This window comes from Sminthopsis crassicaudata, chromosome 6 (genome assembly GCF_048593235.1).
Source record: "Sminthopsis crassicaudata isolate SCR6 chromosome 6, ASM4859323v1, whole genome shotgun sequence".
In the NCBI taxonomy this organism is placed as follows: Eukaryota; Metazoa; Chordata; class Mammalia; order Dasyuromorphia; family Dasyuridae; genus Sminthopsis; species Sminthopsis crassicaudata.
The window spans coordinates 121,667,109-121,680,363 of NC_133622.1; the positions used below are offsets into that span (position 1 = coordinate 121,667,109).

General features: G+C 37.1%; 2 protein-coding genes across 7 annotated transcripts in view; one reads left to right on the top strand and one right to left on the bottom strand.

Moving 5' to 3' along the window:
• The window catches only part of INTS12 (integrator complex subunit 12), a 45,006-nt gene extending 35,820 nt beyond the window's left edge, over window positions 1–9,186 (bottom strand). The window contains exons 1-2 of one of the 2 annotated variants that reach the window (XM_074273913.1): window positions 8,714–9,186; window positions 312–475 (exon numbers count right to left, since the gene is read on the bottom strand). In XM_074273913.1, the coding sequence (XP_074130014.1) occupies window positions 312–467 (156 nt within the window). In that variant the 5' untranslated portion in view covers window positions 468–475; window positions 8,714–9,186. Of the gene's footprint in view, window positions 1–311; window positions 513–1,113; window positions 1,193–8,713 lie in introns of those variants that run through there. The other variant, XM_074273914.1, reaches the window with a different exon arrangement.
• GSTCD (glutathione S-transferase C-terminal domain containing) overlaps window positions 8,877–13,255 on the top strand; it is a 168,406-nt gene continuing 164,027 nt past the window's right edge. For 3 of the 5 annotated variants that reach the window (XM_074273908.1, XM_074273911.1, XM_074273912.1), the window contains exon 1: window positions 8,877–8,997. The gene's annotated coding sequence lies outside the window, so the exon portion shown is untranslated. Of the gene's footprint in view, window positions 9,148–9,356; window positions 9,594–12,873; window positions 12,894–13,255 lie in introns of those variants that run through there. The other 2 variants (XM_074273909.1, XM_074273910.1) reach the window with 2 other exon arrangements.

Consider the following 13,255-nt stretch of genomic DNA (forward strand, 5'->3'; position numbering starts at 1 on the left):
TATATTCAGAGGGGGAAAAAATAATCAACTTTTTTTTGGTCAGACAAGCTAATAAATAAAATTGCAAAAGTTAGGTTAATGAGAGCTTTTCTCATTTACATTTAATATGAGAATGATGGGATTTTTTTTACCTTTTAAATTTGTCTAACAATTCAAGTTAGGTTTAAATGTAAAGAGAAGAAAATGAGAGCTAATTTCTTCATGCTGTGTAAAAAAAACCATGTTAGCAAAAGAATAGCTTTTACTCTATTTACCTCTGTCTTTACCTCCATTGTACAAAATCCCTCTAGTTATTTAACTCATGTACATACCTTCTGTGATGGACGGTAATTTGAATCTATGCCTCTTGCCAAAGATTCATCCAACAGAGCTTTTAGTTTTTCAGCAGAATCCTTACTCTTTGAGTGTAAGAAGCCCAATGCTTTCAAAAAAATAGGATCAAGTTCCAAGTTCACAGTAGCTGCCATTGCAATTACTAAATAAGAAAAAACAACACGAAAAAAAGTATTTTACTGTCAACTCTTACTAATCTGTGACAATATCTTAGTGCTAGATTTGCATTTCTCTGCCATACAGTATTGGTTTTGCCTATGCTTGGTGAATACACATTAATTCTATTATCACCATAAGTCAAACATATTTAAGAGGCAAATCTGCTTTTAAAAATACAAAATTCAAATAACAAATATAGTTATTCTTGATATAGATTTTATTCATCTTAAAGCCCTGACTTGTTGAAACAAAATTCCTTATCATAAGTTTTGTTTCTCTAATGATTTCCATTAGAAAATCAATGATACAAAGAGTGAAAGGAATACTCACAGATAGCTAGATGCCACAGTGAAGAAATAGCTGGGTTTGGAGTAAGGAACATCTGAGTTCAAATCTGATCTCAGACATTATTTGTGTGATACAGGGCAAGTCACTTAACCCTTGTTTCCCCTAGTTTCCTCAATAATAAAAGAATAATCATATAATAATATAACATCCAATGGTAGTTTGGAAGATTAAATGAGATAATACTCACAAAGTGCTTAGCCCAGTATCTTGATACACAGCAGCTACCCTACTGCCTACCTATTACTACTATTCCCCCTTTTCTCACTATCTCACATTATAATGAAGTCACACCTTATTAAAAAAAAAAAAAAAAAAAAAAAAAAAAAAAAAAAAAAAAAAAAAAAAGCAGTAGCTGAGCCATGATTAGGGAGTCCTTTAAATGCTTGGCCATAGATAGAAACTATGGTTGTTGGCTAACATGCATTCTATGCACTTTTTTATCCTTTTTCTCTCAATCTCATGCACCCTAGAAAATCCTCCTCAGGGCCTGATTTTATCAGTTCTGTGTTTATTATGTCTCATATTCCTATTTAAAATTAAAACTAATTTCAGGAAAGAGATCAAATCAAAATTATGTAAACGCCATTGGATTTATCATAATGCTAAGTTTCTTATAGAAAAACTCAAAGAGTTTTCAAAAAAGAATAATGACAATGATTACAAAAAATAAGGCACTCTGTGATCTAAGATAAGTTTATTTTCAAAATATTATGGATTTCTTCTATAAACTTGCTTTTGGTTGAATCTGACATATTAAAGTTAAGTGTGGAAATATTTTTTCCCCCTCTAAGTTTAAAAGAAACTATCTATTATTGTTGCTTATTTTAAAGTTTCAGAAGGAAAAAAATGACTGCTAATTAATTTCTACAATAGAATACTTTAGAGTGTTTTCAACAGTTACACTAAGTTTTTTATCTTAAAAGAAACTAAACTAAGAGCAAAAATTTGAAAAAACTAAATCCAATCCTGACTTCCCCAACCTATAGTGACTCTCCTATTCAATCACTTCTCCACTTAGCAACCAAAGTGGCTCAAAGAATAAATTATAGAAAAAAATAATGATGTGAAAGAAAATAATAGTAATAAAACAGCATTCCAAAATTTTAAATGAGCTTGAGTACTGATCAAGAAAAAAAAATTCATATACCTACAAATTTAATCTGCCAGTTACTAATGTAATCCCACCTAAGTGATGTCTTCCCCCTTAAAGGCATCTTCCTCCTGGTTACTGCCAGGAGGAGCTAGTCTTCCCCTGGTCAATTGATAAAAACCCCTTTCTTTACTAAAAACCCTTTAAAGGGACAGCTAGATCTGAGTTCAAATCTCACCTCAGACACTTAACACGTCCTAGCTGTGTGACCCTGAGCAACTCACTTAACCCCAATTGCCTCAGGGAGGGGAAAAAAACCTTTAAAGATTTAGCCCATTTGAAACAGAGGAATAAAATTTTTGCCCCTTGATTTGGAAGATGTCTAAGCCTACAAATTCTTTTGAGATGACTCATGACACTGGTTCATAATCCCTATATATTTTGGGGTATCACTCGATACCCCATCATTTTGGTGACCTGTACAAGGAAACTCAATAGTAAATTTTTTTAAACTTACCTAGGTAGGTAGAACAAACTAGGAAAGAAAAAATCAGAAATGATAATAAAATAATTTGGAGTATTAGATCATCTCCAAATCAAGAGGCAAAACCTGCTGAAAACTGCCTAATTTTCTTTTTCTTCTTTTTTTTTTTAAATGAAAGCTTTTTATTTTCAAAATATACACATGGATAATTTTCAACATTCACTCCTGCAAAACACCTTGTGTTCCAAATTTTTTCCTTCCCTTCCCCCCACCTAGCTCTAGATGTCAAGTTATCCAATATATGTTAAGTGCAATTCTTTTACATATATTTCCACAATTATCAGGCCAACAGGCTAATTTTCAAAAAGAAGATTTAGCAATTAATAAGAGGAAAGATGGTTCATAATTTAGAAATAAAAGGTAATATTATAAGCAAATTAGTAGAACAAGGGCTAGTCTACCTCTCAGATTTGTGGAGAAGGAAGACATTTATGGACAAAGAAGAATTAGAGAACATTATGCAATACAAGATGGATAGTTAGGATTATATTAAATTAAAAATGTTTTGTGCAAACAAAACCAATGCAACCAAGGGAAGCAGAAAATTGGGAAAAAAAATTTTGCATCCAAGAGCTCTGATAAAGACCTCATTTCTAAAATATATAGAGAACTGATTCAAATTTATAACAAGTCATTCTCCAATGGATAAATGATCAAAGTGATATAAACTGTGTCCCCTTTAATATTTGGAGGCAAAGGGTCAGAAAAGAATCTTTAGAGGAAGGGCGATTTGGGGTCTTGAACCCTCCTGGCCTCTGGGAGGGGCATACCATTCTGTTCATAAGGGAAACTCCCAGATAAGTAATCTCATTCAATTGGAGTTCTTGGCTTGAGGCATAATCACCACCCTCTATTGAAGATTTAGTCTCCCAAACTGCTCCCCAGCTCAGGGCCAGAACAAATCCAATAAAAAACGAAAGCCTGTCAATCCATCACTGCTATTTCCTAATTTAAAAAGCCCACTGAGAAATAGGTTCTTCTCAGTGTAAACTCATCTTTGACAAACCTTTGCAAAAATTATCCTAGCAGGATTTTTACCACTAAGAAAGCTGTTTTCTTAGAGCAAATAAGTCCATTCTTGCCACAAACCCCTCACCTATATTCATCGGAGAATGCAAATTCTTTCTCAAAACCTGTGACTGGCCAAAGGGGATTCCATTGCTGTCTGGGGATCTCTTAACCCTCAATTCTCATACTTCAACAAAAGGATATGAACTGGTAATTTTCAGACAGAAATTAAAGCCATTTCTAATCATCAAGAAAAAATGCTCTAAATCACTATTGATTAGAGAAATTAAAATTAAGACAACCCTGAGGTATCACTACATACCTCTCAGATTTGTTAAGATAACAGGAAAGTATAACAATAAATGTTAGAGGGGATGTGGGAAAACTGGGACATCAATATATTACTGATGGAATTGTGAGAACTAATTCAACCATTCTGGAGAGCATTTTGAAACTATGCCCAAAGTATTATCAAATTGTGCATACTCATTGATCCAGCAATGTGTCTGGTAGGTCTGTATCCCAAAGAGATCATAAAAAAGGAAAAAGGACCCACATGTGCAAAAATGTTTGCAGCAGCCCCTTTTGCAATGGCAAGGAACTGGAAATTGAGTGGGTATCATTGAGCTGGGGAATGGAGGAATAAGTTATGGTATATGAATATAATGGAATATTATTGTTCTATAAGAAAATGATGAGATCCTGAATAGTGTGTTGGGACCAAGAGAGAAATTAAATAACTGATCCCTGAGGCAAGCAGGCAGAAGGCACTGATAGAGAGATCTGTTTAACTCCATGTGTTCAGAAGAATTAACCTATTTTGGATTGTTTGCTGTGTAGGACAGAGATGAGGGAAAGAGAGGGAGAAAAATTTGGAACACAAAGTTTCCCAAGGGTGAATGTTGAAAATTATTTTTGCATATATTTTGAAAATAAAAGGCTATCATTAATTTTTTTTAAAGACTTAAAAACAATAAGGGGAAAGACATGGACTAAGTTACTTAGCAGAACCCACAAAAGGGAATATACCATAAAGCAGAGCTAAGTGCCTAATGAACTGGAGGGCTTGATTTCAAGGATTAAGAATTTATAGTTACTTTGGTAAACAATGAGACTACAAAGGGTTTTAAAGAAAATAAATGACATTATTAGAGCAGTACATTAGATTAGGTGGCAAAATCCAGGATAGATTGGGGGGAGGGAAGGGATAGACTGGAGATAAGATCAATTAAGAGGCCCTTACTATAATAATCTAGGGAAAAGAAAAAGAGGCCAAAAGAAAGGTGGATTCACAATTGAAGTAAAGAGAAGGGGACTCATAAGAACTTTTAAAGGCTGAAACACTGTTACAGATACTTCACTGATCAAATTTAAGTGCTTTTTCAAAAGAATTCTATGAATGACAATATTATGAAATGGAGAATGGAGGAGAATAATAATAGCTCACAAGTGGGCAGAATATTAACATTTACAAAGTCCTTTCCTCACAAAGACCCAGTAAAGTAGTAATAATCTCATGGTGAAAAACCTCAGTAATCATATAATCATATAGTCACTTGATCTTATGGAAATTGAAGAGATAATAAAAACCAAATCTTAGATGATCCATTTTACAAGAGAAAACTGATACTTGCCTGTGATAACCAAATCAGTAAATGTCCAACTTGTACATATCCTAAGTTTAGCATTCCCTTCCCACACTCATATCAACATCTCTTAGAATTCTTCAAACCTAAGACCTGATGCCAATTTTTAGGGGAAGTCTTTCCAGATGCTCTTCAGTGCTAAAGCTCTTTCTGCTCAAATCATCATGTATTTATTTCCTTGTTTCTTTATATGTCATGCCTAGCTAATTTAATGCAAGCTCCCTGAGGGCAGAGATTTCAGTTTTATATTCCCAGCTCCAAACACAATGTTTTTCACATACACTTGATAAGTCTACAGATTTAGGTACAATATTATTTTTTAATGTATTTTATATATTTCATTAAGTATTTTCCAATAACATGTTTTTAAATTTTTATTATTTATTTTTAAAAATCTGTCTTCCAAATTCTCTGCCCTCCCACTTTTCTCCCACCCACCCTTGAGAAGGCAAGCAATATATCAATTATACATAAGAAGTTAAGGAAAATATATTTCCACATTAGCTACAATTCAAAAGAAAACATACACACAGATGCAAGAAAAATAAAGGAATTTTAAAAAGTAAGCTTCAGTCTGCACTCAGAGATAATCAGTTCTCTCTCTGGAGGTGAATAGCATTTTTCATCATAAGTTCTGTGGAATTGTCTTGAATCATTATATGGTCTCTTTCATAGCTGAATTAGTTATACTTTTATGAATATGCCCATAAAGTAGGCATTTATCACTATAATCTTTCTGTATCACCTTTCTGTCTGACAGTAGAGGAAAAAAAAAAAAATCCAACATTCTCCTTCTGGCCAATAGCCTCAAGTATTACAGATGAAGAACTGCTATGTTCATTCCCCATGAGCTTATTTTGCTAAAACCTCAAAACTGCTCATAAAGACTGGGTGACATTCTCAGGATGATGCTCGGAGGTCTTCTACAATCCCTATACTTCACAGATGAAGTTTTTGTTAATGTTTGTTCTTTGTTTTCAGAGGATCACAACATTAGGGAGGAGACTCCATGACATACAAGTGAGCTGGATTAATTGAGGCAAGGCTATGCAAAGTCACAGCCTCACTTTTTCCTTCAGAGCCCTCTGGGTTCAGTGGCAAAATATAGATCAGGAAGACTGGAGCTGGTTCTAAACACAGGAGAGATGAAGGGAAGGAGAGAAAAGAAAAAAGGAAGGGAGAAAGAGAGGGAGAGAAGAAAATCATTGGCCAGGTTCCTGGCCAAGCCTGGTCCTTGTTTGGGCCCAGACAGACTAAGAGTGAATGTAAATAGCAATTGTTTCAGTTTAGACCAGAAATTCAGAGTTTTCTCAAGATTGCTTTTTTTTTTTTTTTTGACTGGGTAAAAGAGGTCATTCTTTGCCTCAATCAAACTACTTAAAGACCTTAAAAACCTTAGCTTAAAAAGGCTAAGGTCTCCCACTGCATCCAGAGCCATTTACAGTTGTCCAGATCTGTATCTTGCTACTTTGGAAGCAGATGGCCAATTTTACTGAATTTTGTTGTGACATCACAAAGGTGTGTGGGATGGTGCTAGACCCCCTTTCCCAAATTAGCTAATCAGAGACATCTTCAGGTACAAAAGAGAAAGCATTTATTTAGTCCCTGCAAGGAAAGGCCCAGACACACACCTGGAAGCCATCCCAACTCCTGCCATGTGTTCCTGGAACCCACTTTAGCTTCAGGCTTGACCAAGATTTAAAAAGCAAAGACTGAAGCCTTTTCATTGGATAGATTAAAATGACATAATCATTCTTGACCAATGTTGTTGACTTCCTGTGGGTCACATCAGATTCTGTGAGTCTGACCTTTAGAGACCACCATTCAAGATCTGGGAATAGGGATCATGTGACTTAGTCTCACCCTAAGAAATCTTCATCCAATCAGTCCCATCCAGAGGTGATACCATGACATACAAGTGAATTATATTTAAGTGAGAAAGGGCTTGAGCGAGGTCACCTGCCTCATTCTCCAAATGATTACATTTGGATCCAAAAGCAAAATGTAGATCTGGATGACTGAAGAAAGCCCTGGATGCAGGGCTTGACCTTTTTAAGCTATGGTTCCAGTCTGACTAAAACAATGCCCATTCAGTTATTAAGGCTAAGTAAGAAATGCAGCAGAGAAATGGCCTTTTTCACCTGGTCCAAAAAAACCCAATCAATTAGGGAGGGGAAACCCCTCAGGATTTGTGGACAAACAGAAATGATTGTACTTAAATGCATTTTCTTTATGTTTAAGAGATGACCTTCTGAGTAAGATGCAGTAGAGATCTCTTAGGTAAATGTCAGTTTTAAAGCTATGTGGCTGTCATCTTGAGAAGCTAAGAAGTGGTAAGGTAGAGGATAGGTAAGTGGGTGCTGTTGACAGAAGAAGTATTGATAGAACTGCTCCCTGGAACAGGCAGGGAGGGGCACTGATGGAGGTCAGTTGAGCCTCCTAAATCCCACCTTCTGTGAAAGTCATGGGCAGCTTCTCCTTGCTATGTCCAGTTAGAAATATCAGTTATTTCAAGCCCCTAAAGTTAAATTTCCTCTATAAATCTATTCTGACTCATGGTATCTTTCTCATCCCTTCACCCTGCCATATTTCTCCTCTCAATCCCCAACAAGCCTTATTGTGTCTTTCTTTTTATACCTAATTCACTCTAAAAAGGTGCTAAATCTCTTTTACTATTCAGCCTGCCAGATAAGAGGATACTCCAAAATCGTGGCGTGTTCCCTTTCTCCTGGTAAACTCTGAATCCCACTAGGGAACTCATCTTTTCCATCATTAATTGTTAAAATCCCTGTATTGGCTAAACTATATGCTCTCCCGGCTTTTTTTCATATGTACCACTCCTGGGGCCTACTGTATCGCTTCCATTTTTATGTAACCTCTTCTCCTAAGTAAACCTAACTTTTGTCAAGGAGAATGGCCACTGTGAATTCTTCCCGTGACCAAATCCCGACATTTGCTGTCAGGAATTGCTCTCCTAAATCACATCATTTGGCCTCTTAAACCATCACATCTGTGTTAATGGGTGGGTTTCTTCCTACAGGATCCTTAAGTCCACTTTTGTTACCCCTGGTTCTATGAATGTGACATTACTGGTCTAGGGCAGGGAAACAAGGCAAAGGAGCCAGGGTGTGTTCACGCTGACCCCAGGTCTCTGGAATTCTTTCCACTGAGAATACAGAAATCTCTCCATTAAAGCCGCCTGCTTCTACCCATCATCATCTACACTGTTACTGTCATTTACAATATGAGCGTTTCAAGGTGTAAAAGCATTTTTCATGGGTTACCTAATTTGACTCTAGTAACTGGAAAATGATAGTGTTATGTCTATTTTACAGAGGAGGAAAACGAGGCAGGGAAAAATAAAACGGTTTGGCCAGGGCCAGGTACCTCTGCACTGACAGGCTCACTTGTTTTGGTAGGGGCAGAGGTTAGCGCAAGACCGAGTAGCCCGCGGAGGCCGGGGAGGGAGGGTTAGCTTCCGCTCTTAACACCTCCATTCCAGGCGCGCGGGCTCCGCCGCGGCAGTCTCCGCGCCCCCGCCCCTCTCCTCTCCCCCCCCCTTCCCGCCCCCCACCCCCGACTCACCGGCCCCACTCGCCCGCGTGCGCTTGTGCACAGGCTTACTCCCTAGACCGCTTCTCCGTCCCACCCCAGCGTCTGCTTCTGGAGTCGGGCCCCACACACCAGCCGGCTGGCTCCCGAAACGGAGAAACTAAGGTTCCAGGAACACAAAGGGGAGGGAAAATTTTCATCGGTGCGACTGTAGGAAGTGACGTATGTGGCGCCCTGACTGCCCTCTATCTTCCGGTCCGCTGGTTTACGAATCGCTGAAGGCCGAGGCTTTTTAGAGGATTTCCATTCTCAGCCTGGTGAGCTTGTCGGGAAACAAACTAGGACCTCCCGGAGCGGAGGTGGGGAGACGCGGGCGGGAGCCGGGAGCCGGGAGCGTGAAGGTGGAGCAGCACAGGAGTACATGTTCCCTCACCTTGCGAGTAGTTAAGAAAATAAAGAGCTGGGAGGTACTGGGGGCTCCGCTTTACCTCCAGGCTTCTAGAAGTGAATTATGGGCGGGGCAGAGCGTTCGGAGGTGGGGAGGTACCCTGAGCTTTCCCCGCGGACAGCTTGGGTGTCCCTTACCCCCGGTCACTCACCTGCGGATCTCAGCCCCAGGGACCCCAGGAGCGGTCCTAGACTTGAGGTTGTTTAGTAACGTTGCTTTTCCTTACAGTGGGGACCACTGAAACCAACCATCAATAAGCACTTACTAAGTACCCACTGTTGTCAGTGTTGAGCCTGTGTGTCCTGTTATAGAAATGAGGTCAACTTAAATAGTTTTCACCGACCCTTACTGCTGCCTAGGATACAAATGCCATGCAAATAAGGGACGAGATGGTGGGGCTCTTGATAAAATAGTAAGTTTCCTTCTGTACATAATTCTTGGAATATTAAACTGGCCAGACAACAGGTGGGTTTGCCAGCAAACGTGTTTGTAGCCCAACATTGTGTTAAGTATTTTATAGTTCTCTCATTTGGCCTTCCAAACAACTCTGGAAGATGCAGTCTTATCCCCATTTTACAGATGAGGAAGATGAATCAGAGGTAAAGTGACTTGCTCAGAGACACGTGGCAAGTAATAATAAATAATACGATAGCTAAAATATATTGCTTAGTATGTGCCAAGTGCTTTACAGTTAACTTCATTTGATACAACAACCCTGGGTTTCGGCATCATTCCCTTGGGAAAACTGACACAGCAGTGAAGTGATTTGCCCAATGTCCCCTGCTAAGTTTGACCACTCCCAAAGTATCCCAAAGTATACAACAACTATGTGTAAATACTATATGTGAGGCATAAATTGGAGATAAGCAGCAAAAGGAAGAATCAACTTCTTGTAGAAGTTGGAATTTTAACTAAGAGTTGGAAAAAAGCAAGTGGTCAGGAAGTGAAGTGCCTAAGTGACAGCTAATCTTAGCCACCCAAATCTCCTTTCACCTTCACTCATTAATCTGATCATTTGTGTCCTACTTGTAGTAGAACATAGGATTATATTGGTCTGAACTGCTACAATCAGACACACTACTTAACCTCAACATAATGATGTCATTTTTATGGCAACTTGAGAACAAAAAACAGCAACCAATCTGATAACACCCACCACTGGAAATATACTTGAAATTCCCTTTGTTGAAAATATAATTGGTATTAAAGAAATTTAGTGTTAAATCTCACCTTTGTTCCTTAGGGCCTAAGTTTCCTCATCTGTAAAAGAAAGGGGTTGGAGTAGGAGATCTCTTAAGACTTATCTGTGATTCTGTGTTATCTGTGATATCTGTGTTGGGAAGGCTTAACCAGACTTGGCTAGAACATGTACTGGTTGGATGACCTTGAGCAAGGCTCAGTATCCCAAGCTACTGCTCCCTAAAACAAATGTTCTTGATCAATTTTGCCAGTATCGTGAATCCTTTTGGCAGTGTGGTAAAACTTAATGAATTTCTTCTCAATGTTTTTAAATTTATGAAATAAAATAACAGGAAGACAAAAGAAACTGATTATATTGAAATATAACTTGTCGGAATATTTTTTAAAAACAGATTCATGGACTAAGAGAATTCCTGCTCTATGACTATTATTAGTTGGTTTCAGTCAGCAGCAAGCATTAAAACACTACTAAGCATTGGAGCATAAACAAATGATAAATGATGAAAAAAAATGCTTTCAGGGAGCTCAGGCTAATAGGACACAATGACAGAGGAAGTTTTTCTGAAGGGAAGTTCCCTATACTTGTTGAAGTGAAAATGAGGGTTGAGAAATCCCCTGGTCAATGTTGCAGATTTTTTATGAAAGAATTCGCAAACATGAATGGTGAAGTTTATGGCCAAAGTGGGTTTATTACACTAAGAAGAGAGCTTTTTTTTTTTTTTTAGCAGACAAAAAACTTATGATTATTTTGGAAAGGCTGGGCACACAGTGTTTGATTTTATTGGGTTTTTTTGCTGCCCTAAGCTAGGGAGCAATTTGAGGGACTAATTTTCAATCCAATATAGGGCATTGACCATGCCCCAGGCCAAGATCTCCTATTGAATTGAATGAGATTACTTCTCTGGGAGTTTCCACTATGAATAGGAGGCTGGGGTCCCTCTTAGAGAGGTTTGAAATTTCTAACCCAGGACCACCTCCCTTTCCCCCCCAAAGTCAGAGTAATATAATTGAAATGTTCATGTATTCTCTCCTGACTTCTACTACGACATGGTGGCCTTGGAGTTTGTTGCCAAAATCTATTGTCACAGAGTCACAGGCTCCCTAGGTCCCCTGGAGTATGCCACCTAATGCTAAGGGCATACCAGATACCAATAGGGAAAAATTACCGTTTTTGCATTCATAGATTTTTAGACTAACCCAAACATTTCAGCCAATTGATTACAGCCAAATGATAATTTTGATTAGATTGATTTGAAAAACTTTGTCATTATTTTATAGGAAATGCAAGTTAGAAAGAATTAGCATCCTGTGGAAAAAATGCAAAAGTTGACTGCCAATTTCTTATGACAATTTAAAAGTGCAAGTTTTGTCATTTATTGGATAGATTAATTTTTTCAGGCTATCTTGAAAGTTTATGCCTTGACAGAAATAAGCTATTTATAATTTGTCTTGTAAATAAATTTGCTATTAAGACTTGGCCTGGGTTTTTTCTTTTTTGTTGTTTTGTTTTGTTTTGTTTTTTTTAATCCTTGGTAGGGAAGTCATAATACTCCCTCTGACTGAGAATTGTTTTTAATTGAATAGACACTTTCCTATTTTAGTTATGTTTTAAAGTATTAGTTAAAGAAGTCAATGTGAATAAGAAATTCAGCTAAATAATTATTGACATTATTTTTGGTTGTGTTTCTATTAGTCTGTTTTTTTAAAAATATATATTTAAAAACACTTTTTCAGTGTTCCATTTAAGCTTTTTCCTTATAACTTTTGTCCTTTGTGACTTGAAATAATCAACAATGAGCTTTCAAATAGCCAAAGGGCAGTGTTTTATTGTAACATAAAAAGCTAGCAGATTCAGGTGAATAATGTCAATCATGTCAAGTTCCAAGGATTATTCTTCCTGCTGCTTTAGATAGGTATTCAGCGCTTTCTGCCTGCTTTATAATTTGTACACAGAATAAGAATTTAACTATTTTATTTAATTATTTTTGGATAGAACTCAGCACCTTGTGTTGTACTTAGAAATTAAAGGTAATCTAAGAAGTTTACTGCTGGGATACTAACTTCAGTAATTACATTCAAATGGTAGACTGCCATATTCAGGCCCTGCTGAAATACCTTAAGGATGTCAATATCCACCCTCTGGATCCCTGTTAATTATGAGTTCAGGAATACCTTTGAGGATTTGGATTCCATGGCAACAGAACCTTTTCTGATTCTCTCTTTATATCAAGTTTACATGAAAACAGTTTATTTTTCATTTCAATTTAATTTTCCAAAGAAGCAGTTTAAATACTAACAACTTTTTATCCATGTCTTGGCCTTTAGAATTGAACTTCAGTTTATATAATTCCTTATGAAGTACTTCTCAGTTGTTCTATACAAACTTCCTGAGCTATATCATGGAATTTAATAACATTCTAGCTGTTGTACCTTAAAGATTATCCTTGAACAATCCTCCTTTTTTGAATGAGGAAATTTTGTAAATTTAAACCACCGGAAAAAAAAATACTTGGAAGACTCTAAAATAAAAAGCTACCAACTTAAACCTGCAAGATTCCAATTTAGGTAAGTTAGGGCGAGGGTGACTAAAAAAATTTTAGATGAAAATCTCAGATTACTTAAAATTTACTGTTTTAAATTTCAAAGAAAATATTGGGACTTATAAAAAGTTCAGGAGATAAAGTTCTGATATAATAACTTTTATTAATTTTGATTATCAAATAATACAAAGATGTCATTTGGTTTTCTCTTATACACTAAAAACCTCTTGACTCGTATATACCTTTGGAAGAATAGGTGTTCCTGGCACTTTTTGATTGGTTATCAATTAATGAGAGAATAAATATTATAATGAGAAGTGGGCTTGTTTTAATGGGGGGCTGGATATATGATTGATCATTTTACATATGAATAAAGAGAGATTCTCA